The sequence below is a fragment of the Nematolebias whitei genome, chromosome 2, assembly GCF_014905685.2.
Source record: "Nematolebias whitei isolate Nwh7 chromosome 2, NemWhi1, whole genome shotgun sequence".
In the NCBI taxonomy this organism is placed as follows: Eukaryota; Metazoa; Chordata; class Actinopteri; order Cyprinodontiformes; family Rivulidae; genus Nematolebias; species Nematolebias whitei.
This window is the reverse complement of record NC_056499.1, coordinates 49317545-49341046: the sequence shown is the minus strand read 5'-3', so window position 1 is coordinate 49341046 and position 23502 is coordinate 49317545. Positions and strand designations below refer to the sequence as shown.

At 41.9% G+C, this 23502-nt stretch overlaps 1 protein-coding gene across 1 annotated transcript in view; it reads left to right on the top strand.

Annotated features, from left to right (window-relative positions):
• The window catches only part of tp53bp1 (tumor protein p53 binding protein, 1), a gene marked incomplete at both ends in the record, with an annotated part of 265669 nt that overhangs the window by 4514 nt on the left and 237653 nt on the right, over nucleotides 1-23502 (top strand). The window contains 7 exon segments of the mRNA XM_037692237.1: nucleotides 6749-6866; nucleotides 6949-7043; nucleotides 7134-7312; nucleotides 15987-16992; nucleotides 19815-19931; nucleotides 20016-20189; nucleotides 22450-22516. Of these exon segments, the coding sequence (XP_037548165.1) occupies nucleotides 6749-6866; nucleotides 6949-7043; nucleotides 7134-7312; nucleotides 15987-16992; nucleotides 19815-19931; nucleotides 20016-20189; nucleotides 22450-22516 (1756 nt within the window).

Sequence of the window (23502 nt, the reverse complement as noted above, 5' to 3'; positions counted from 1 at the left end):
GAGTTCTGCAATGAGTCAAAGTCAAAGCAGTCTGCTCCTCAGATAACTAATGTTAAATTATTATTTTTAAATATGAATGTTTCTGTTAATTTATTTTATATATGAATATTTCTGTTCAGTGCCCTGAGACGACTTCTGTTGTAACTTGGTGCTATAGAAATAAACTGAATTAAATCTGATGAACCAGATCCTACAAAAACATTTATATTTAAAATTCCACATTTTTCTTCATCATTTGATGTATTTGCACTCATTTTTGATATGTGGTTTTGTTTCGTGCATACAGATTTTATTTTAGTGATTTAAGTGATGATCAGTGATCAATGTTATTTCTCACCTTACTGACTTTGTCTATAAAATAAGAAAAAAAAAGTTGGCAGTCCTAATTTGAAGAGACAAGAACAATCAAACAGTGATTTAAAGTGTAATTCTTGTTTTGAGATTTGTTCATCTGTGGGTTAGAATAAAGTTGAACTAAAGGCTGTGTCTCTTCTTTAAACATGTTTGAGGGAAATATTCCTGAGAGATCCAGTAATTTTGTCTTTTTATGATTTTTCAGCTGAGTTAAATTTAATTAACAGATTATTTAATAAAGTCAAAGTAAAAACTGGATTTCATGATAAAGCCAGCACTGTTTATTTAGTTTTATTCTTCACTGATTAAAAAAAACTTTATTTTTTAATACATAAAATATAAAAGAAAAAAAAAACATTTCCACCCTTCGTCCCGGTCCTCCTGCCTGCCAGGGCTCGGAATCCAGCATTTGTGAGCACGTGAGGCTGGGGCTCGGGGTCCAGCCTCACATGCTTCAACAGGTTGACAGCTCGTATGATCCTCCGCGGCGACTCTGCTTGCTCGAATTTTGTTGTCGGTCACCAAACACAAAAAAACGCCTGGACTTCATTAAACACATTCAGCACAGTGTTGTCATTATTGTTTTTAAAATCTTAAAAAAAGATCCAGCCGCTGCTCTGCATTCCGAGAAATTGCAAATGGAGGATCGGTGAAAATTTTCTGAGATCCAATGACTCCTACCACTGACCAATCAGTGACCTGCATTCACGTTTCGGTCCGGACTCAGCTTGCGCGGTCCCACCTGAGAAGCAAGAACCAAACAAGGTCCCAAATCAGCCTCAAATCAGTTAAAAAGTGCTGTGGAATAGCAATTTTTCCGGGGAGGGCTTAGTAGAATCAGGGGCTAAGTAGGAGCAGTGCAAAAACCCCAGTTGTGTTTCCATTATGCTTTCCGTACCCGTTCCAGAGGGTGGGGTTCAAATTAACGTCACGCGCCTTGGCGGAGTCCAACTCTCATCGGGAACAAGCCCGACTTACTGCCGGCAATGCGGACCAGTCTCTGACACCGGTCATACAGGGACCTAACAGCCCGTATCAAAGGGCCTGGTACCCCATACTCCCAGAGTACCCCCCACAGGGTTCCTCGAGGGACGCGGTCGAACGCCTTCTCCAAGTCCACAAAGCACTTGTAGACCAGTTGGGCAAACTCCCACGCACCCTCCAGGACCCTGCTGAGAGTGTAGAGCTGGTCCAGTGTTCCACGGCCAGGACAAAAACCGCACTGCGCCTCCTGAATCCGAGGTTCGACTATCCGACGGACCCTCCTCTCCAGAACCCCCGAATAGACCTTACCAGGGAGGCTTAAGAGCGTGATTCCCCTGTAGTTGGAACACACTCTACGGTCCCCCTTTTTAAATAGGGGGACCACCACCCCGGTCTGCAAATCCAGGGGAACTTACCCCGATGTCCATGCAATATTGCAGAGTCGCGTAAGCCAACACAACCCTACAACATCCAGAGCCTTAAGGAACTCCGGGCGAATCTCATCCATCCCTGGGGCCCTGCCACCGAGGAGCTTTTTAACCACCTCGGTGACCTCAGCACCAGAGATTGGAGGGCCCGACCCAGAGTCCCCAGGCTCCGCTTCCTCAGTGGAAGACGTGCCGGTGGGATTGAGGAGGTCTTCAAAGTACTCTGCCCACCGACCCACAACATCCCGAGTTGAGGTCAGCAGCACACCACCCCTACTATAAACAGTGTTGGTGGCGTACCGCTTTCCCCCCCGAGATGCCGGATGGTGTACCAGAATCGCCTCGAAGCCGTGCGGAAGTCATTCTCCATGGCCTCTCCGAACTCCTCCCTTGCCCGAGTTTTTGCCTCAGCGACCACCCAAGCCGCATGTCGCTTGGACTGCCGGTACCCATCAGCTGCTTCCGGGGTCCCACAGGCCAAAAAGGCCTGCTAGGACTCCTTCTTCAACCTGACAGCATCCCTCACCGATGGTGTCCACTATCGGGTTCGAGGGTTGCCGCCGCAACAGGCACCGACAACCTTGTGGCCGCAGCTCCGGTAAGCCGCCTCGACAATAGAGGTACACTCAGACTCAATGTCCCCCACCTCCCCTGGAACATGTTCGAAGTTCTCCCGGAGGTGGGAGTTAAAACTCCGTCTCACAGGAGACTCTGCCAGACATTCCCAGCAAACGCTCACAATACGTTTGGGTCTGCCAGGTCTGACCGGCATCTTCCCCCACCATCAGAGCCAACTCACTACCAGGTAGTGATCAGTGGACAGCTCCGCCCCTCTCTTCACCCGAGTGTCCAAGACATGTGGCTGCAGATCAGATGAGACGATGACAAAGTCGATCATCGAACTGCGGCCTAGGGTGTCCTGCTGCCAAGAGCACATATGGACACCCTTATGCTTGAACAAGGTGTTTTGTGCTTGACATGGATTGTCAATAACAAAGTCCAACAACAGAACACCACTCGGGTTCAGATCAGTGGGGCCGTTCCTCCCAACCACACCCCTCCAGGTCTTACTGTCATTGCCCACATGAGCATTGAAGTCCCCCAGCAGAACAAGGGAGTCCCCAGGAGGTGCACTTTCTAGTACCCCCTCCAAGGACTCCAAAAAGGGTGGATAATCTGAACTGCCGTTTGGTGCATAAGCACAAACCACAGTCGGAACTGGACTGCCGTTTGGTGCATAAGCACAAACGACAGTCATAACCCGTCCCCCCACACGTAGGCGGACGGAGGCCACCCTCTCATTCACCAGGGTGAACCCCAACACACAGGCACCAAGTTGGGGGGCAATAAGTATGTCCACTCCTGCTCGGCGCCTCTCACCAGGGGCAACTCCAGAGTGGAAGAGTGTCCAGCCCCTCTCAAGGAAACTGGTTCCAGAGCCAGAGCCATGTGTAGAGGTGAGTCCGACTATTTATAGCCGGAACCTCTCAGCCTCACACACCAGCTCAGGCTCCTTCCCCACCAGTGAGGTGACATTCCACGTCCCAATAGCCAGATTCTGTAGCCGAGGATCAGACCGCCAGGGTCCCCGCCCTCGGCCACCACTCATCCCATCTTTGGCCCCTCCCACAGGTGGTGAGTCCATGGGAAGGGGCTTTTTATTTATTTGTTTATTTTTACATAATTTGGGCTTCCAGCTCATGAAACTCACAAAAACAGGAATTCAAAAATTAGAATACTGTGAAGAAATCAGTCCGCACTACTCCGTTTTTGCGAAAAAAGAAAGAAATTAGGATCACAACAAATCAATCAAAATATGGTACTTTCAAACCAATATGTCAATCTTCAATACTTGGTTGTGGATCCCTTTTCCTCGAATCACTGCCTTGATGCGACGTGGCATTGAGACAATCAGCCTGTGGCATTGACTGGGAGTTATGGAAGCCCAGATTTCCTTGATGCTTGCGGTCAACTCTTCATTGTTGTTGGGTCTGGTGCCCCTCATCTTCCTCTTGAGAATACTCCATAGATTCTCAATGGGGTTTAGGTCCTGCGAGTTGGTTGGCCAGTCAAGCACTGTGGCATGGGCATCAAACCAGGTTTTGGTGCTTCTGGCAGCATGGGCAGGGGCTAGGTCCTGCTGGAAGATGAAATCTGCATCTCCATACAGATTTTCAGCAGAAGGAATCATGAAGTCCTCTAAAACATTCTGGTAGACTGTTGCAGTGACCTTGGATTTAAGAAAGAGTTTACCAACACCTGCACCAGAGATTGCACCACAAATCATGACTGACTGTAGATATTTCATACTGGACCTCAAGCAGTATGGGCTCTGTTCTTCGCCCTTCTTCCTCCAAACCCTTGGACCTTGATTTCTGAATGAAAGGCACACTTTACTTTCATTGGAAAAAAGGACTGAGGAACCCAACAGTTGTAGCCCATCTCCCGGAATCGTCTGAATGTGGTGGTTTTTGAAGCTGTGACTCCCGCCTCATTCCACTCTTTCTGGATCTCTGCCAGATTCTGGAATCTTCTCTTTTTGATAATCTGCTGAAGCCCACGGTCATCTTTTTTGATGGTGCATCTTCTCCTGCCACATTTTGCCCTTCCACTAGATTTTCCATTGATATGCTTGGACACAGCACTCTGTGAACAGCCAGCCTCCTTAGCTATGAACTTTTGTGGCTTACTCATCCTATGGAGGGTATCAATGAAGGTCTTATTGCCAGTTATTTCTGCTGTCTTCCCCATATTGAACCGAACTGAGACAATTGAACCAAACAAAATCAATTTAATTACACCTGGGGAAACATGTACAGGTGTTTGGAGTTTAGTAGATGATTAATGTGTCACACTCAGTTTAAAACATTCATGAACTGCAAAATTTGGGCTGATGTTTTCACAGTATTCAAATTTTTTGAATTGCTGTTTTCGTGGGTTTCATGAGCTGGAAGCCCAAATTATGTAAAAATAAACAAATAAAAACTTGAAATTATTTAAATTGTGGGCCCTGAATCTATCATCTATTAAAAATTAACTTTTTGAATGGAATTATGGAAGTTAAGCAACTTTTCCATGATATTCTAATTTTTTGGAAAGGTTCAGTATATATATATATATATATATATATATATATATATATATATAACCTGCTAGTTCACCATTCAATCTCTGATGAACCAGATTTTCCAAAAACATCTATATATAATTTTGTCGGGTTTCTTTATCATTTGATGTATTTGCATTTATTGTGTCTACTTTTATTGTTCAATTTAGAAATGTTTTTTTTAATTGTTCACAGATTTTTTTTATTTATTATTTTTACCTTTGATTTAAAGTTTAATTCTTGTTTTGTGATTTGTACATCTATTGGTTAGAATAAAGTTGAACTAAAGGCTGTTTCTTTTCTTTAAACATATTTGAGGGAAATATTCCCGAGAGATCCTATAATTTTTAGTCTTTTTACTATTATTCAGCTGAATTAGCTTTAACAGATTATTTAATAGACATTAAAGTAACAACAGGATTTCATGTTAAAGCCGGCGCTATTTATTTATTTTTTAAATCTTCTCTGATTAAAAAATAAATAAATAACATAAAATGTTTTTAAAAATCGTTTCCATCTTTCGTGTGCCAGACCCATCTGCCGGGGGTCAGGGTCCGGGCAGCGGCCTTCTGCGAGTCAGCAGCTCTTATGATCCTCCACCGTGACCAGCGAAGCTCGCAGCCTGCAGAGCACGCAAGGCCGGGATCCCGAGCCCAGAGTCAGCATTAGACCACGGTGTTGTCATTATTGTTTTTCAAATCTTTAAAATAGGTCCAGCCGCTGCTCCAAGTTCTGATGTGGAGTTTTATCAAACTTTGTTGTTCAATAAAATTTAGCAGACTGAGAACCTTGTTAAAAAACATGTAGCAAAGTTTATTTCTCTTCTGCAGAAGGGAGAAAACACATGAACAAGCACGCAGCTAAAGAGTTCTGTGTGTTTTCTCAAAAACATGAGCAATGCAGCTTCATTTATACATCTTCACACGTAACGGATCTTGCTTTGACACAACAGCCGTTACCTCATTTGCAATCTTATCAGAGAAATACAAAAACAGACAGTACGTTTGTGGTCAGTGACTGGTTCTGGAGCTGGGTTTGAGAAACGGATGTTAAAAGGTTTCACACAATGATGCTGAAAGGGTTTAGCTGTTTACAGTTTTAGATCAGCTTTAACAGAGTGTGATATAAAGTAAATGACTAATAAGAGTGATGATAAAATTGATGAACAAAATAAACTGGTATCAATGTTTACAAAGTACTGATCCTTTCTGAGACTCAGAGCTAAAACTGCAGGCAAACACTTTAATTATCATTTTAAAGTAAACTGTAATTTGTGTAAACATATCAAACTTTTATATTAATAACCCAGAAAATATCAACACTGAGAAATTGCAAATGGTGGATCTGTGTTTTGAAAAGTTTCTGAAAGATCCAGTGACTCCGCCCCGACCATTGACCGACAGTGTTCTGACGTCACGTTTTGGTACCTGCTCAACCCGGTTGGAACCACAGAGCCAAGGGTTCTGAAAAAAGGGACCAGTTCTACGTACAGTTACTAATGGAAAAGGGACATTAAAGTCCAACTGAGATTCTCTGGTTAGATTCAAAGATTATTAGACACAAACAGCACCGTCCAACCTGAGGGAGCTGGAGATGAATGGACATGAAGAGTGGACACAATGTCCAGAGGTTATAGTGGAGACGGACCTGAGGAGACATGATCCTGGAGCTCCTACAAAAAGTGTTGATTCTTGACAAACTGTTGGTAAGAACCAAAGAGGACCACGTGTGCGTCAGAGACAAACGCTGTGCGTCCAGACAGAACTTCACCTCTCCGGTGTTGAACTGAGGACACGCAGACAGAGTCTGCACCACAACACTCGACCTGCTGCTCTTTTGGACACTTTAACCCTTCACTTTCTTTGTTCCTCTGCAGTGGACAGCACCGTGTCTGAGCCGGAGCAGCGAGGTCGCCCCACCCCCACTCCAGCCCACACTCTTCACCTGCTGCACCTGTCCGGACAGGGAACTCTGGTCCAGGAAAGTTTATCCCAGTAAGTCCCACCTTGGCTTTATGGTTTCTGTTGTGAACGTGGCAGACCCAACCTAAACTAATGACCTTGCTCGTTGTTTTAGGAGCTCCGTTGATTATGTCGCCCCCACCCCAGACAACTTCCCCCACACCCCTTTAGTTGTTTCGAGCTCACCAACTGAAGCAGAAAATGACTGTGGTACGCAGCTGAGTCGGTGATTACGTTTAAATTGAACGAGCTGCTCTTCCAGTCAGAAGAGTCTAAATTAGTTTTCTTTGTCTGGTGCAGATGAACCCATGGACACCTCGCTCCCCCCTGACGACCGGGCGGGGGGAAAGGAGGAGCCGATGGAAACTGAGGCTGCCTCGAAGCCACACCCATCTACCTCTGCTCCGGGATCCCAGGACCCCTCTGGTTCAGTGTTGGACCAAACGCTGTCGGTACCATCCCAGCCGGAGTTCTCACACGTATGTGCTTCTTTTTTAATCAGGTTTAGAGCTGCAGCACATTCTTCAAGAGAACTTACTGTGGCTTCCCATCCCATCCACGTTCAAGATGGGAGGAAGAGTCTAATTCTCTAAACAAATAAATAACAAATAACTTTAGTTAGTGTAGGTATTGTAGGTATTTGAATATAAGATTATTTTAAATGAATTAAAAAAAAAAACTTAAATTCAACAACAACATGAAAAATCTGGAGAAAGACACAGGTTTACTAATTTTTGGTGGAGCTCTAAATTGTTGTAGAGCCAAAACATTAAAATCTTCATAAACATTAACCTTGTATCTTAAAAAAGGTTTTAATTAATTTGGTTTGTTTTTTGTTTTCTTGTGCTTGGAAACTTCATTTTAGCCTATTCTCGGAAACAAAAGCATAATCTGATTCTTTAAAGAGAAAAGGAAAAGAAAGTCTGTCACCTATTTGGACCCTAAACCAGATTCAAAGAAGGTCTGAAGGGTCACCAGTAAAGTTGATCAACTTCAGAGTCAGAGAGAGTCAGAGTTTCTTTATTGTCATTCGCACCTCATGTGGTACATGTGGTGGAGCGAAATTATGTACGCAGGGTCCCAGTTACATCCAACAATAAAATGTATAAGAAAAACAGTAATAAGATCTAAGATATGAACTAAGAAAAACATCAACTAAATATACACTAAGCACTCATAACATAAAACATTGAACATCAGCACAAACATGAACATGAGTCTGTGAGCAGGAACTTGTATGCAGATCAGGGATATCAAACTCAGTTACCGTAATTTCTGGACTGTTGAGCGCACCTGAATATAAGCCACGCCCACTAAATTAAAAACATGTATATTTTTTGTACATATATAGGCTGCACTTGTCTATAAGCCGTGGATGTCCATGTTGTAACATGAAATATTTACACAGAAAGATTTTTTTTAATTTTTAATTAAATGCTTACTGGTAACAAACACAAATACATACAGTAAATGTTTTTTTCTGAACAGTGCCTGTAACACAGCTGGTAAAATAACAAAACAGTCCCCCCCCCCCAAAAAACAAACAAACAAACAAACAAACAAACAAAAAAACAACAACAATAGTCTACCAGGACGTCACTGATCGCTATCTTCATCTTCCTCCTGCGCCCATGAGCTTGTGCTGTCCTCTTCATCATGCAGCAGCCTTTACAAACCCGTAGGTGATGGAGGTTTATTTTACCCTGTTCAGGATCCACTGGCAGACTTGAGCAAAAGTTGCTTTTCACATGCGGCCAGTTCTGGTAAACGATTTCTCGCCTCCAGTCTTCCAAGTCTCCCACTGAGCTCGGAGTGCCTCATTAATGCACGATTCACACTTATTTCGAGTGGCTGCAAATACTTCTTGCAAATACTTGAAGCTCTCGACCTTGACCTCTCCAAGTGGCTTCAAACATCTGTTAAGTTCCTGGCAAAAACCAATGCAGACATGTTCCTGTTTTAGTTTTCTACACCTCCTTATAATCTAGCTGTTTTTTTTTTTTCACTACTTTTCCTTTTGACAGTCCTTTTGGTTGCCATTTTATTTTAATTTGGGAGAAAATATTAAATTTGTATGTATTCTTTTATGACTGTATTGTTGTCGTGGTTACTCACTGTTGTCATCACAGAAATCAGGTCTCTCTTGTCAATGAGTCCCCGAGGCTCAATGGGACTAACCTGCAGGGTTTCCTCTAGGATTTCTTTTAACCGTGGTGGTGGGCTGCCTGCGGGGGGGTTTATTGTTGAATACGACGCCGGGAATACGACTGTAGAGAGCAACATCATCATTTTAATTATGACCATTTCAAACTGAATGTTTTTGAACAACATTTATTCAATATATTCACACTGTACTGTACAAGTGAAATGACAGCTTTAGTTCTCTAATGGCAGTGTGCAGCCTGGCTGAGAGCATTTATCCTTCTAGGTTTCTTGAAAGAGAGCTCTAACGCCCTGTTGTATGGGAACTCAGTCTGAGGGGGCCCATTGATGCTGAGTAGCATGCATGCTGCCAGATGGTCCCATTGCAGCATGTTCCTCAGGTCTGTCTTCACCTACACAGGAAAACCATTAAAAGTTTAGGAAATGAAAGAAACCAAACCATCTTTGGCTGACACTGTTTACTATTAACTAAGTGTCTTACCCTGTTCATTGTAGATAAATCTCTCACAGTTCACAGATGACATGAGCACGGTTAATGCAGTGGCTGTAAGCTGGCTCAAACATGGCTAAAGCTGTCCTCATTCATCATTTTGGGATGCCAGTTTCATCATCATGTTGAGCTGGTCCATATCTGAAACACATAATGTATCACTGATCAGGCGTCCTCAATCATCTCCCTGTATAACTCCCCTTGCATTTAATCGTAATGCTTAATTCTCACCTTGATTGGTGTGGGACAGCCATGGGCAGAACTTGGTTATTTCAGTCCAGTTTGGGTCCCAGTCAGATTCTCTGTGCTTAATTTGTCTTCCCTTTCTCTCCTTCTCTCTCTTCTGCCTCACCATGCTCACTTGTGCAAGAAGATGCACTTCCTGCTCTGCCTCCACTTTTCTCTCCTTCCTCCACTACTTCAGCCTGGGTACTTGTCTAATATAATTGGGAAATGTTAAATCTGTGTCAATCACCAATATCACACAAGGAACGCTTGGAATATTTAAATATTTTTAAATATTACACGTGTCATGGTACAGATCACTATTATTTCTACATTCCTTTCATACCTGCAAACTCAGAAGGGATGAAAAAGGTGACAAACCTAGACCCCCCCCCCCCCCCACCACCACCACCACCAAAAAAAAAAAAGATTTTGTGATTATTTACATGTAAATTAAGTGTTCTGGTACATCCCAAGAAGAAATTTAGGGGAAGAGACATTTACTAACATATCCTAATTTAATGAAGACATAAATAGGAAAGATGGTGTCAACCAAAAAATAAACAATAAACAAACAACAACAGAAGCAAGCCAAACACAGCAGAGCATTTAGCTCACAGTTAAAACTCATTTCTTAAATGTTTTGGCCTGGACAAGATTTTAAATGCCTGTTTCTACTGCTTGTCCATGTTCCTCTTTTGTGCCCAATCATTGGCATCAGAAGCATTTTTAATGGTGCATTTTAACAGGTTGTTAAACATCTACATTTAGCTCCATAAGTAAACACTTGATTCAACAACTATTTTAGAGACATTAACAAAATAAAGTCAGGTCCTCTGGACGGATTAAAAAAATGTTGAAATTATTGATCATGCATCAAGATATTTGAGAAACACTTCATTCAACTAGTTCATATCTGCATCATCCTGTTTTAAACTCACTCCTAAGGCAAAGATAATGAAATTAATGTGAAATAATTTATCACAAACAATGACTTTAGGGGCGCACTGGACTTTATATATATATATATATATATATATATATATATATATATTATATTATATATATATATATATATATATATTAATTTGTAACACAACATGCCATTGTGATGAGCAATGGTGACTCTCAACTGCATGTTTAAATATTAACGTTACCCACTGAAAAGGTGACATTTTTAATAACCACTAGCAGTGAATTTAGGGGGGGAGGGGTGCTTTTTTACTGTTTTCTGATTAAGTGATAGACTCATAAAAAATAACCTGCATCATGCAGCCTTCACAACTCAAACTGCACTGTGCCAAGCAAGAGACAAAAAACAAAACAAAACAAAATCATTTTAGTCAGTTTTGTCAACCTGTATATAATTATAAAAACTAAATAATTTACAGGTTCCTTCCTTGTTGCCACGATTTCTACACTTCATAACTTCATAAAACATGTTTCTCACCAAGTTTGTGTAAATTCAGCTGTGGGTTTTAGAGACATTTTAACTTTAATACAGAGCGTCAGATCTGCACTATTTGTGTTTATAGAGAAATAAAAAACATCACCACTAGACATTTTTACTTGTGTTCAACACTACTCATCTAAATGATGTTTCTCATGAAGCTTGAGGACAATACGGTGTGGGGTTTTAAAGACATTTCAACTTTAATGCACCTGAACACAGCGTCTCTTACACCTGCAGCGTCTCACAGCGTCACAGTTACTGCTAAGAGAACATGCTACAGACGTAGCGCTCCTTTCAAGCATCCTCCTAACATGAATATATGTTGATGATCAACCCTCTGGTCAACAACTGGCCACACTAAGGTGCTAAACTGGCGAGTGAGCAACACAGAGGTGTCTCCATCTCCTGCACCTGTGCGCGTTTTCTACCGAAGCAGGAGACTCGGCAGCGGCTGCCTGCACAGTTTCTGCTCTGTGCGTAGAGTTGGAGGTAACCTGGAAAACCTGGAGTGGAGTTTTATTAGATTGAGTATTCTCCTATTAATCAAGTGGAATGGATTTGTTCACAAAGAAAGAGAAACTGCGCCGCCTGAACTAATGTTTCATAGTAAAAGTGGGGGGGTCCAAATGAACGTTTTTTTAATGTGGGGGGGACTTGTCCCCTTCACATATAATGGTTGCGATGCCTATGTTCACAATCCACTTGGAATAACATCCATCTCTCTTCTTATGTTGTTTTTCTCTCTATTTCCCCATCACTGATTTTAACTATTTGACTTTCCAGAAAACTTGTTACTTGGATTCTTCCTCCCAACATGATGTTTCTCCTTCGAGGTGTTCTCTCTAACTCCATCAGCTGGACTTTTCTAATCTTAAGGCAAAATCTCGCCGCGCACAACACAGACGCACTACATGCACCGTTTCTGACACACTTCGTAACACACACACACACACACACACCTGCCGTTCAACAGCTGATGTCACTAACATAGCTGTAAGCTAATGTGCAACACGGAGGTGTCCCCCTCTCCTCCCCCAGCCCAAACAACAACAACTGGGGTGGATTCCTCCAGATGCATGTAAAGTTTACATACATACATTGTAAACACTAAATCTGTTCGTGTCAACGCAGATCTTTTCCTCTAATTAACATATGAAAAAAAACTACGTTTCCCCCTACCATGTCCGTGTATATAGGGACTCAGAGATTCAGAGAGATTTATTTGTCATTCGCATCTCATGGTACATATGGTGGAACGAGATTATGTACGCAGGTTCCCAGTTACATCCAACAATAAAATGTAAAAGAAAAACAGGATTAAGATCTAAGATATGAACTAAGGGGAAAAAAGCTGAGGTTTGGTGTTCTCTAGGAAATTAACTGTAGAGTGGCAAGGTATGAAGTTGTCTTTTCATTAAAAAACATGGAGACAAATATCCAGTTTAGGGTGATTTATTTGTTGTGTGTTCTTCTGGTATTTAGACACAGCAGTAAACCAGTAAAGCACAAACAAGCTTGAACAACAAGGATCTGTCCATGTCCAGAGTGGGGGAAAAAAACCTCCCAACTGAGCTCTGCACTTTTTGTGTCAGAGTTTTGTTAATAAAGGTTATTAAAGGTTGAATGAATATACTTCATTAGAATCAGACTTCAGGTTTATTAATAAATCAGGTTGTCGTAAAACAGGGTGAAATACTAAAAACAAGATCATATTTGCTTTGAATTTTCTATGGACATTATCAAATGACTTGAAACTTGTATTTGTTTATGTAAATAAATGCCTAAAAAGCAAACTTTAATATATGTAAATAGTTTTTTTTTAGACATTTATTTTGTGCAGTTACAGCTGTTGTTAATAAATGTGCCTGTGTGACAGTTGGGACAAAGCTTTGGCTCTGAAATATATTTTTGTTATTACTTTATGGAAAGAAAAAAAAAAAAAAAAAAATATATATATATATATATATATCGTATTTTGCAATTTATCTTAAAATGTTGAGATATTCATTTAGGTCTATATCGCTCAGCCCTAGTCACACTGGAGTCTGATGGAGGTCACATTTTAATGATGATGTAATGGAAAACAACTGAATTGAGTAATAAGAGCTGCAGGGTGAACCTAAAGAGCCTAAAGGCTCACACATACTTGGGCGTACTGTATGTACTCCGTGAGCCGCGCGGACAGTGTGTACTGTCTGCAGTTGGTTGAGACATCGTACTCGAGTGTACACCCTGATGGGCTGCAGCCCAGCTCTGCAGGTAAGAGGCATTTACCTTGGGACAAATTGAGGTCACCAATTGGTCATTTGCTGACATGCCTACTGGATTGATTGACAGGTTGCCAAAAAAAAAGAGAGCTGCCAGCAGCCCTGAGTAGAGGCAGGTGGCAGCCCAGGAGCAGCCGCAGCAGTGTTATGTATGTTGTTAATAAAAAGTTATAAATAAAAAAACAGGGAGCGCTGGTCCTGCAGCCCACACATCTGACTAGCCCACCAGGAAATCTCCAGACCCTCCCGCAGCCACACTGGACCTGATTTTAATTCGTTTGTGACAAGTTCCTTCATTTCTCACAATTTCAGTCAAGACGTCAACGGAGGAGGAGGAGGAGGAGGAGGAGGAGGAGGAGGAGGAGGAGGAGGAGGAGGAGATTACTTGCCTCTTGGGGAAAAAAAACAAAAGAATAGAAAAGGCCATTAAACCAGATCAGGGATGAAGAAGGGAAATTTAATACATTGGTGTCGCATACAAAACAGTCTGTCGCCGGGCAGATTATTGTGCGACACAGAGTATGTGTACGTGGTCGTAAAAATTGATCTTTGCACAGGCGTAGCTTGAGGGCGTCCGCTTCGAGTCTAATTGTGTAAGACCTCTGTGGACTGAAGTACTAAGTATGTGGGAGCCTTTAGGCCCCGTTTACACAAAGCGTTTTTTGAGTGAAATCGGTTCGGCCGGTAATTTACATGACATCAGCGCTCGCTCTCTCTGAAACTGAAGGTTTCTGAATCCAGCTTAAAAACCTTTTTTTCTGAACCATTTTGGCCAGGTGTCCTCAGGCTGTTTCTTTTTTTGTTTGTTTTTTAGAACTTTATTAGCAACATGAAACAGAACATTGTAAAAAGATACAAATACAAACTGGTGAAAGGTGTCATAACTCCATTTTACAAAATAATAAAAGGGAAAAAAAAAAAACACAAAGGAGCAAGACTATATGAGAAACTTTAAACAATAAGTTTTAAGATCTCTGTTGTGAGGTGATTCTAGCAGTTTTCCAGGTTTTAATCTACTTAATGGAGAATAGTATGACTTTAAATCATTCATAAAATAGAAAGGAGGGCTTATTATCCTACACTTACTACAGTGAACGTGCTACTTTGCTATAGTTACGACTTTATTTATGGCATCAGAGAAAGCTGAGCTGAAGTTATCCACATTAAATAAAAAGGCCTCAGCATCAAAAGGAGGAATGTTAAGTTTGAGGGTTGTTTCTGTGAATAGCAGTTTGGCCTAAAATGATTTAAAACATTTGATTAATTCAAACTTTATTTATACAGGTTAGTCCCATTTAGCCACGAGGACTCATTTACAAGAGAGACCTGATTTTAACAAAGAATGATAACAATAGTGGACAACAACAACAACAATAGACAATCATAAAGGATGTCTGCATTGGTTTTTGCCAGGAACTTAACAGATGTTTAAAGCCACTTAAATCCCTTTTGCACTGCCCCTAATAAGCCCCAATTCTAGGCAGCCCGCCACAGAAAGAACCCTTTTGCACCAGCACTTTAGCTAGTATTTTTAGCTGGTTTGAGGCTGATTCAGGACCTCTTTTCGTCCCTGCTTCTCTGATGGGACCGAGCGAGCTCAGTTAAGCTGAGTCCGGACCAAAACGTGAATGCAGGACTCTGATTGGTCAGGGGGAGGAGTCACTGAATCTCGGAAACCTTTCACTGAGCCGCCTCCAGAATTGGTCCTAAAGTGCAAGTGCAAATCCAGGCTGAGCTGAGGAGGGGTGTGCAGGGCTGAGCAGAGTTGGGGCTGATTAGGGGCGGTGCAAAAGGGGCATAGAGGTCAAAGTTGAGAACTTCAGATCTTTTTGCAAGATATTCCAGGAAACAGGAGCGGAGTAGCATAAGTCCCTTTTTCCTAGTTCAGTCCTTATTGTGTGTATGATGATCGATTGTTTGGATGATGGTCCCTTTTTGCATCTGTAAAGTCAGTTTCTAGGAATTCAACAGCAGGTTGGCTTGAAACACTAAGGAGGTGCTGTTTATAAGACGGATCTTGTTGGCAGGCCTCAGACCGATGAAGCCTTTCTTTCTTTCTCAAAAAGAAACTGTCCCGATGACCTGATTTAACCTTTTCAAAATATTTTTTTCTGCTTTAAGCCATGCTGGTGTAATGTTTATTACACACTATTTAATAATTTTGCATGTTTTCAGTGATTCACTTCACTGATTATTTCATTAATGAAAGCCAAAATTTTTAATTAAGATCGTCTCATGCCATGAAGGAACAGTCGTAGATGTTTTAATCAAGCCCTAACATAACGTAACGCACTGACTAAAGGTGAGAACCCAGGGTTTTAATTGGAGATTTGTAAATAAAGTTGAAGACATTTTAAATTTGATTAGCTGTGGCGGCCATCTTTAATTGAACTGACTTTTAATGTTAGTTATTGATCTGCAACCAGTGATTAGAGCTTTATTCAAATCTGTCCTGTGATCCATGAGACTTTGCTTACATACCCAGTATGTTACTGGGATAAACGGTTTATTGATGAGGACTGGTAGTTGCTGACCCCCCCTGTCTGTTTCCTCAGGATGTGTTTGTCCGAATACAGAGCCAGGGGTCGGATCAGAAATCAGCATCGTTGCCTTGTCAGCCACAGTCGCAGCAGCAGGAGTGCACTTCGCTCACCTCCCCACTGCAGCTGTCTGTGAACACGGACGCTTGTGATCCCCACAGTCCATGTGTGAAGAGTCCGGAGCAGATCGAGGAGGACAGCCAGGCCACACAGATCGAAGAGTTCAGAGATCCTCCAGCCGTTGACAGCAGTGACTCTGTGACTTCACGTCATGACCCAACAAACCAGAGCGGCGCTGTTCCCTCAGAGTCACAACCTGCCTCCAGTTCCAAACCTTCCCTCTCTACTGAAACTGCACGGCAGGAGAGCGAGCGCAGCAGAGCCCAGCTGTCCAATCAGAATTCAGACGTGCACAAACAGGCAGAAAGTCCCTTGAAGGAACAAAACGTGACCGTAAAAGATGTGAAAAGCAGCAACAGCTCCTCCTTTGATCCGACTGCTAACAGCTGCGTGCCAGAAACTCCCTCTGACGCCACACCCTTCAGTTTGCCGTCACAGCCAGGGGCTCCTCGGACCGCTGCGGGTGTTGTGAGCTCTAAAGGCTTGAGAGGACAACCAGCAAAGACTCATCCAGAGGGACAAGAACAGGACGCAGCTGGTGGTGGTTCCACACTTAAAGACAGGATGGACAAGCATGAACAGGGTGATGTGGACGAGGAGGAGGTGATGGAGGAGGAGAGCACAGGAGGAGCCTCAGGGATCGCTCTGGTCCTCTCCCAGAGCCAGCTTCTGTCTCCTGAACCCATGGAAGAGGAGGACAGCCAAGACACCAACCAGGGAAGCGAGAAGGACAGAAAGCAACCACAGACAGAAACCAGCCACTCCCAGCCAATCAGAGGCAAGCCTCCGGTCTCTGCTAACGGACTCGGATCTCAAACTGAGGAGAAAGAGGTGGCTCCTGATGGACTGTCCCACATGGACAATGTGGACAAAGACAAAAGCCTGAGTGAAAGCTCCGGAGGTAAACACACAGCATGCACCGTCTGCAGAGCCCGTTTGTTAGTTCTCTCAAATGTTCTACATTTAGGATTTATGAGCTGTGACATCAGTCAGAGAGCTCAGAGGCAAAAGTCTTCATCCAGGCTAGGCTAACGGCTAGCTGGACCAATTTGTTTTTAGTGTCTTTCATAAAACAAAACACTGATATATATTAAGACCTTTTTAGGTGAAACTTAGAAAAACAAAAACATATTTTGGGAAAACAAACAAAAAAAGGGTTTCAAAGAGTCTTACAATATAGCTCAAGTGCACCACATTGCTGATTTTTTTTTAATATTATTATTTGCGTTGGTTATTTTATAAAGTAGCCTGCATTTAACTAAATACTATGTTAAAGTATTTTAGATAGGGATGCACGATATTGTATTTTTGGCCGATATGTTAAAACTTATTATAACCGATACTGATGTTTTATATCCTTTGTCAGAACATAGCCCTCTTATTTAGGCTTATTTGCTACAAAAACTGTACAACAGCTGTAAGAACTGGTGACATATATCCAGTAACAGCCATGTGATATGCATAGCACTTTAACTTATATTAAATGAAAAGTGTTAAATGTTATTTATTATCATTAGTCACCTGCGATGCTGTCTCACTTGTGGAGGCTTGTTCCAGGTTCCTATAGCTGCAGTATGGGATCCTCTGCACTCCTGTGCATGAAGGACAGCCTTTTTAAGTTCAAAGTTTTTGTCTATCCATTGTGACTAATCATGCTAACGGGGCTAACACGACGTCCAAATGTCTGTGGTAAAACTCACCCAAGTGCTATCAGCTAATAGCTTCTCAATGACGTCAAAAATGACAGCTTGTAACTCGGGTAAGGCTACGTTGGAAAAATATCTCTGACTGGGGGCCATGTAGTGAGACTCTACGTAGTCCAAAAATCTTAGGAATCTGACATCCCCACAAACGAAAAAAGAAACTTCCACACCGCCGATATTTTGACTTCTTCCTCTCCACCGTGATCAGATCAGGTAGGCGTGCATGACGTCATCACGTTGTGCAGGCGCTGCAGGCGTCCTTGTCACTGGGTTGTCACAGAAAAACAGCAAATTTTATATCAGTGAGTTATTTTGATGGAATGGCTGATGTCCGATATTTAACTTTAACGCTATTATCGGCCGATACCATGTCGATTATATCATGCGTCCCTAATTTTAGAGTTAAATTTAACAGGAAGGTTTTAAGAAAAAAAAAATCTCTTTCAAGGCCATACATTATGTAGGTACAGTAAATGTAATATTTCTAAACCACAAACTATCATTTTCAATCTTTGTGGTTACAGTATTGATCAAATAATCTTTAATTTAACTTTTTTTAGCATTATATTTAATTATGGTATAGTATTGCCTGTCTGTAAACTTTATCTTGTACTGGCCATAACTTCTGATCAGCTCAAGATTATTTAAGTATACTTTATAAACGTATACATCATCAATAGTTGTGGAATGTCACGCTCACGCTTCATCACCCCAGCTCCAACGTCAAGATCATAAATCAGAATTAAAACTAATTTAAAACGATGTCTTTGTTGGTCTGTGCCATAACTTCTGATCCTCTCAAGATAAGTTAACAAACAGAACGATACAATTTTTTACCACCATCATACAGCGTGCTGTGTAATCTTTTCATCACCCCAGCTGAGGTCAAGGTCAAAGGTCAAACACAGTCTTTGCTTTTCCAGGTCATTGCTACAGTATAGCTTGCTGTATAGTAGTTTGTCCATGTTTGTATAATGGGCCGTGCTATCTAATAAAGTTCCCCGAACCCCTGCTTTTCTGTTAGTCCCTGAATAAACAGCGAAGTTCCCAGAATTTCCTTTTGTTTTGATGGTTCTTGTTGACCGTCTATTGAAAGTCTCTTCGTGACTCCATACAACAACATGCTGAATAAAATCAGCTCCAGCAGACCTTTCTTCACTAAACTTGACAATTCAGCCAGAGGACTTTCAGTTCAGGAGATAAATCCTCCTCCGTGCATGGTTTCAGGTCCAAGTCTGGCGTCCCGAGGTCAGATGTTGGGGCCGGCCTCGAAGGACCAAAATGTTGGAGAAAAATGTTCTCTCTTAACTTAAATAGAAGAACCACACTTGATGGCAGAAGATTTTTAACCAGTATTTTACTTGTAAGGACTCATTCAAGACCGATTACAAACACAAATACACAATGCATGGAACATGTCACAGAATGAGTGGAGTCATCTGCAGACTTTAACACAGCAGCAGAGTCCAGCAGGTGTTCCCTCACAGCCAGCTGCAGTCAGACACAAAGACATGATCCATGGCCGTCGGCTAGTCGCCTCCAGATGGAGGTAAGAGAATATTTTGGACATGTTCTCATGGTGTCAACACCAGTGAGGCGCTGTGAGTCGGCGAGCTGGCTTTCAGGCCAAGTCAAGAGAGTTTTTTGTTCACGTATCAGTCATAATAAATACAAACAAACAAAATATTCATTCATACCAAAAACTCTTAACAGGTACTCACCTCATTAAACAGGTAAGATAAAAAGGAAGCACGCTGGCAAAGAGAAACATGGCAAATCATTTCTAATAATTATCGTTTTTTCTTGGTTGTGCTGTTTTTGTGAATATTTGGAGCTTAAATAAAAATTAAAACTAAGAGCCATGTTACTCACACAGCCCTACTTATAACACCAAATCCTTTAAAGTGATCACTAAAGCCAGAAGTTTTTATTTTTCTTCTTTAAGTTCACTCGAAGTCAAGTCAAATGTTGTAATGGCCCCTTTAGAAAAAATAACTCCTGATTCCTGCTTTTGTGACAGAAATTTCCTTCCACTTCACGCTCCCTAAAGAAGGGGAGTTGATTGGTCCAGTGGAGGGTGTCACACCGCCTCTGATCAGCCAGCTGAAGAAGACTCTGAGACACAGCACTCCCATCGGTAGGTCCTTTCACCACCAAACCTTCCTGACAGACGTCTAACAGGACCCGCCGCTGACTTTCACTGCTTTCTGTCTTCACGCAGAATCTAACTTCTCTGGAAAGTGTGATGTGGTGGCCGATGTCTCCGCGGATGTGGCGATGGCTGCCAGCGATGTTGCACCGAGTGGAGAGGACACAGGAGATGGGAAGCTGAGTTTGAGGATGAAGCTGGTGACCCCTGTGGAGGAGGGAAGCTCTGAACGCTTCAGTCTGCAGAGTGAGAGCTGTTTGTCTGCTGGGATCAGACTGGATCCATTAGGGCTGTAACCAGAACTCACAAGACTCAAATATCCAAAGATTTCTTGTTGAGTTGAAAACGGCCTTTGCTCAAAACAGAAAGGACTTATTGTTGAGGTCACATGGTGGTATGTAGAATGAATAACGTTTGAACCTCTCAGTCTGTTTGAGTTGAGAGGAAAAGAATCAACCAAACTTAGGCGTAAAAATAAATTTGTCTTTAGCAGTCCCTGTCGTGGAGAGAAGAGGGGGAAATGGAAATACCCTGCGTCCATCTGGACATGTTAGCATAAGAATTTGAAAAGTAAGCAGCGTGCTAACTTCCATTCTGGTGTGTGGCTACATCTAGGTGTAAAAATAGTCCCTATCAACAATTGGGTTATCAAGTCAAAATCCAAAATGACTGCCACCATATATAAATGCATCGTATGTAAATCTTGTGAGCTGGATAATTTAAATAATAAGGTCGACTTCCACTTTAGTGTGTCGCTTCACGTATATGTAAGAAAGTTGTTGCCACCTAAATATCCACTGCCATATACTGTATGCTGGTATATATACACAGTTGTCCCTCATTTATCGCAGGGGCGCCGTACCCTGGAGACCCGCAATAAGTGAAAAACCGCAAAGTAGGAATAGTAGTACAAGTACTAAGTATTAGTTTATTTTATTATATATATAAAGGCGTTTTAAACCCTTCCCACACTCTTGCAGTACTCTAAACAATGTTTCTAAACTCTAAAGCTCTAAAAGAGCACAGAATGTCATGGTTTCAGCTCTCTGCCTCCTCTGCTCTTTGTTTGCCACCTGCAAGCGCTCTTGGCCACGCCCACTTATCTGCTCTGCACGGAGAACAGCTGCAGCAGGAAGTTTATCCTGCAGTAAGGGCTGCTCAAATGTGCAGCAGGTGCTAAATAATTTAAAATAATTTATTTTAAATAAAAATTTCATGCCCATCGTGCAGCTCATCCATCAATTAGCCAATTGTGTGTCATGTCCAATCTTATTTTGAAAAACCGCGATAGATCGAGTCCGCAATATACGAATCGCAAAGTAGCAAGGGACTACTTCGTTATATATTACCAGTATTTATATTACCTACATGTAATTTGTATGTAAACCGGCCTACCCCTTTCATTTTAGGAAACAATGTTTTCCAGTTAGTGTTTCCCCTAGGTTACTTGCCTTGAGAGGGAGCTTATCAGCGGGAGGTGGGGGGTAGGGGAGCAATGACAGGGTCTGAGATCTGAGCTGTTACAATCTCTGCTAGTTTTTAGACTGCTTAAAAGTACAGTTTACTAAAATGACTTGGGTGGCTTTTGGGGTGCCTGAAGATTAATTTGTGATGTTCATGGCCACCATTGGTCACCCCCTGGCTACGTCATTACACCTGGTCATGGATAAAATTGCTCCCTCCGCTCCACAGAATCCTTCTGTCTGCACCACCTCAGACAACCCCCCCCCCCCCCCCCCCCACACACACACACACACACACCTCTGTTCTTATAGTTTAACTCCTTCAAGGTTTACTTGCATTCCCTGTTCAGTTCTAGAACAGAAAAAACACTCATTTCCAAAACTACAAAACATTCACTGTTCAAATCTCAGCGATGGGGGACATGGACGTGTTTCAGCAGCTCAGACTCTCAGACCATCTCCTGTCAGAGCACATCAAGGCTGATCTAGATTATCTTTAGGTTTTCTCTGGTGAAATGATAGAAGCACTTTACATTTTCATTCAGTTTTATATAAATTCAATTCAATTCAGTTTATTTATATAGCGCCAAATCACAACAAAGTTGTCTCAGGGCACTTTACAGGAACATTCACTTACATAAAAGCCAATTAGTAAAGTTCTTTATCTAAGGAATATATATATATATATATATATATATATATATATATATATATATATATATATATATATATGTATGTGTAAATAAATATATATATTCGGAATGACCATTTTCACATATGACACTAAAAATGGTTCAGAAATGTATAATTTTTGGACTCCGTCAGGGTTTTGTCCCGTTGTGAGTTGGATTCATTCTAAGGTGTGAAACTCTGTAAATCAGACAGGACAGGTGCAGGTCAGCTGAGCTGGTAGCAAAAGATTGTTTTTAATAATATTTGAAAGATGCCGTTTTGTTCTGCTGGACCCAGTGTCTCATCACACACTCAGTGTCCACAGAAACTGCTCATGCTCATCTCACCCTCTCTCCATTTGCTTCCTTCAGAGCCAGTTCTGTCAGAGGAGGAGAGATTCGTCTCCAAAGTGAATCCTGTTTCCACGGCTGTCACCAGGTAACACGTCTCTGACTCCGACTGCTGTTCCTCCCCACCTGAACTGAAGACCTGCTGCTCATTTTGACCACTAACACACTGCCTCGTAGATAAGAAGCTGCACAGCTAAAAGCCTAAATCCACCTTATGCTTGAGGTTCTGTTTGCTCACAGGTTTAACAGAACTGTGAGAATAAGTTAGTCTTATACACTGTTTAAAGAAAACCGATAATTTACAAAGTCATTTAGTTGATTTAGGCTTTGTGAAGCTGTTCCATGATTTTCATTCAGCAGCAGGCAAAACACCTTGTTATTTTTATTAATCATGTTCGTGTCTTTTAAAGTGGAGTTCTGTGGAAAGTTATAAACAATTATCTTACCTGCTGTAGATAGTTCTGTAAGACTAGTTAGGAGCTAGCTGGAGCCGCAGCCTCTGACTTAAAACAACTTGTGTTGAAGCTTATTTATAAACATTTACTCCTCCGTCACCTTTACAATACACAGGTATCTACAAAGAATTGGCGGTTATTTGAAGTGCCAGCAGCTAGCTGTAGCACTTTCAGTTCATATTGGTGTACAGTACTACTGTACCATACCATACCACTTTATTTATAAAGCACTTAAAACAGCAACAAGGCCAACCAAAGTGCTGTACAGACAAAACAACAGGTAACACACAAAGCAAAATACAAAATTAGGAAAATCAGAATATAGACAAAAAAAATAAAAAAACGATGCAGATATGCAGATAATGACGACAAACCAGTGTGGAGCATACAGGTTCAAAACACAGATCATCTGGTGTTGAAAGCTATTGAATAGTAGTGGGTTTTTAAACGGGACTTGAAAACCGAGAGGGAGGGGGCCTGCCTGACAAGCAGAGGTAACTCGTTCCAGAGTCTTGGTCCTGCTACAGAGAAGGCCCTGTCACCTCTGTGCTTAAGACGAGTTCCTGGAACTGTGAGGAGCAACTGGTCCGCTGACCTCAGGGAGCGTGTTGGGACATAC